Source organism: Kryptolebias marmoratus, linkage group LG1 (assembly GCF_001649575.2).
Source record: "Kryptolebias marmoratus isolate JLee-2015 linkage group LG1, ASM164957v2, whole genome shotgun sequence".
Classification (NCBI taxonomy): domain Eukaryota; kingdom Metazoa; phylum Chordata; class Actinopteri; order Cyprinodontiformes; family Rivulidae; genus Kryptolebias; species Kryptolebias marmoratus.
Window position 1 is genome coordinate 4,481,936 of NC_051430.1, and position 1,649 is coordinate 4,483,584.

Below are 1,649 nucleotides of genomic sequence, written 5' to 3' on the forward strand. Positions count from 1 at the left end.
AATACTTTCCCATGACATCTCTTTAAATCCCCAAATCCTGTCAGCTCCCCCCACAGTGATGTTAATCTTCTCTGACTTGTGTTTAAGCAGATCAGTACTGTTAATAACGTCTGTAATGAATACAATAAGCTTTTCTGCTGTCATTAATATGGGCTCCTCTGGTTGATGTTGACTTTGTTGTGAGGTTTGAGTCTTTATTTTTGTTCTTTCTTCTTGTACACTCTTGACTGCTTCCGCATAACTTATATTTTTGGTCATTTTGAGCTTTTGGAGTTCTCCTGCATTCTTCCTCACCTCTCATCCTCCATAACTAACTCCATGTCGTCCCTCACAGTTGCAACAGTATTTGTGCTTCCTCTCTACTTTCCTCAAACTTATGTTCTTCTCCACACTTTGGACACCCCTGCTACGCATCCATACCGCTGACATTTGTAGCATCAAAGAGGGGAAACTCATGTATCCTGTTTAGAGTTTTTCCTGCTAAAATTGCTTCTGAAAACTCTATTAAAACCCTTTTTCAGTCTTTTTAAGTTGGACAAAACGGACAGAAAATATTCACTGTTGGAATTAAATTACAAAAAAAGGTTTATAATAAAAATAACTGACATCAGTCATTACTGCGAGCAAACAAGCATTGCCATGAAGAAGTAAACAGAAATAAACAGAGCTGATGAAGCTCATAACTCACCTGTTCCTCGTTCTGCTTCACCTGCAGTTTCAGATTCAGGCCAGCAGGTGGCGGCAATGCGCCCTGAAGCCGGGCTGTTAACCAGAAATAAACCCGGAAGAAGAAGAGGCACGTGTTCAGTTCTGAGGTCAGTTCGGAGGTCCGGACTCGGTTCGGGTCCAGTATGTTTGTGTTGACGAACAGGGTTTCTGTACAGGTCTGTGGTTTAGCGAACAAACAGGTGCGCGTGCTGACCGCGCGGAGGAACCAGGTAACAGCTGCTCACACCGCGGCCAGGTGGACATTTATTAACCAGCAGCACTACTGTCTTCATTCTCTCGGGATGAATGGAGCATTTACCGCGCTTCATCCGCTCACCTGCGCGGTTCCACCCGGACAGGTGAGTCCTCTGAGCTTCATGTTCAACTAAAGGTCGGACTCTGCTCCTCCTCTTCAGGAGTGTTTACAGACGACAGGTAGACTGTTCACCTGCAGCTTGTTTGTTGTGTTTGTTGTTTTTAGGCTCCCAGGGGCCACAGACCCCACGTGCCAATTGATTCATCTGAGATTACAGATTACATTACAATTCATATTTATTATCTGAAGCGCTTAACAAATAAATAAAGTGTAAAAAACCTTTTCCATTTTCAACTCCATCTGATAATTGAGTATTAAACCGCAGTGAAGTTAGTTTCAAGTTGGATATTCGATATTCGAGCTCCGCGGAGTTAGCGGCGTCCAGCTCACGGCTGCACCGAAACAGGAGCGCTAGTGTCGGCCAGCCGTTCTCTGCCGGCCCCTCCTCTCACGCGCGGTGGTTCACTTAGGGACCGTCAATAAATTTTCCTAACCCTTCGCTCCTGAAAAACAAATATTAATATATTTCTTGTCGTTTCACCAACTGGTACAAAACCTTTGGTAAATCATGCTACGAAATTATATAAATGAGGCACAATCTATTTTATCCCATTTGAACCCTTTT

The 1,649-nt window shown here is 43.7% G+C and overlaps 1 protein-coding gene across 2 annotated transcripts in view; it reads left to right on the plus strand.

Moving 5' to 3' along the window:
- The first annotated feature begins 715 nt into the window (after positions 1 to 715).
- Positions 716 to 1,649, plus strand: part of fxn (frataxin) — a 10,327-nt gene continuing 9,393 nt past the window's right edge. The window contains exons 1-2 of one of the 2 annotated variants that reach the window (XM_037979132.1): positions 716 to 815; positions 885 to 1,067. In XM_037979132.1, the coding sequence (XP_037835060.1) occupies positions 1,011 to 1,067 (57 nt within the window). In that variant the 5' untranslated portion in view covers positions 716 to 815; positions 885 to 1,010. Of the gene's footprint in view, positions 1,068 to 1,649 lie in introns of both variants that reach the window. The other variant, XM_017440873.3, reaches the window with a different exon arrangement.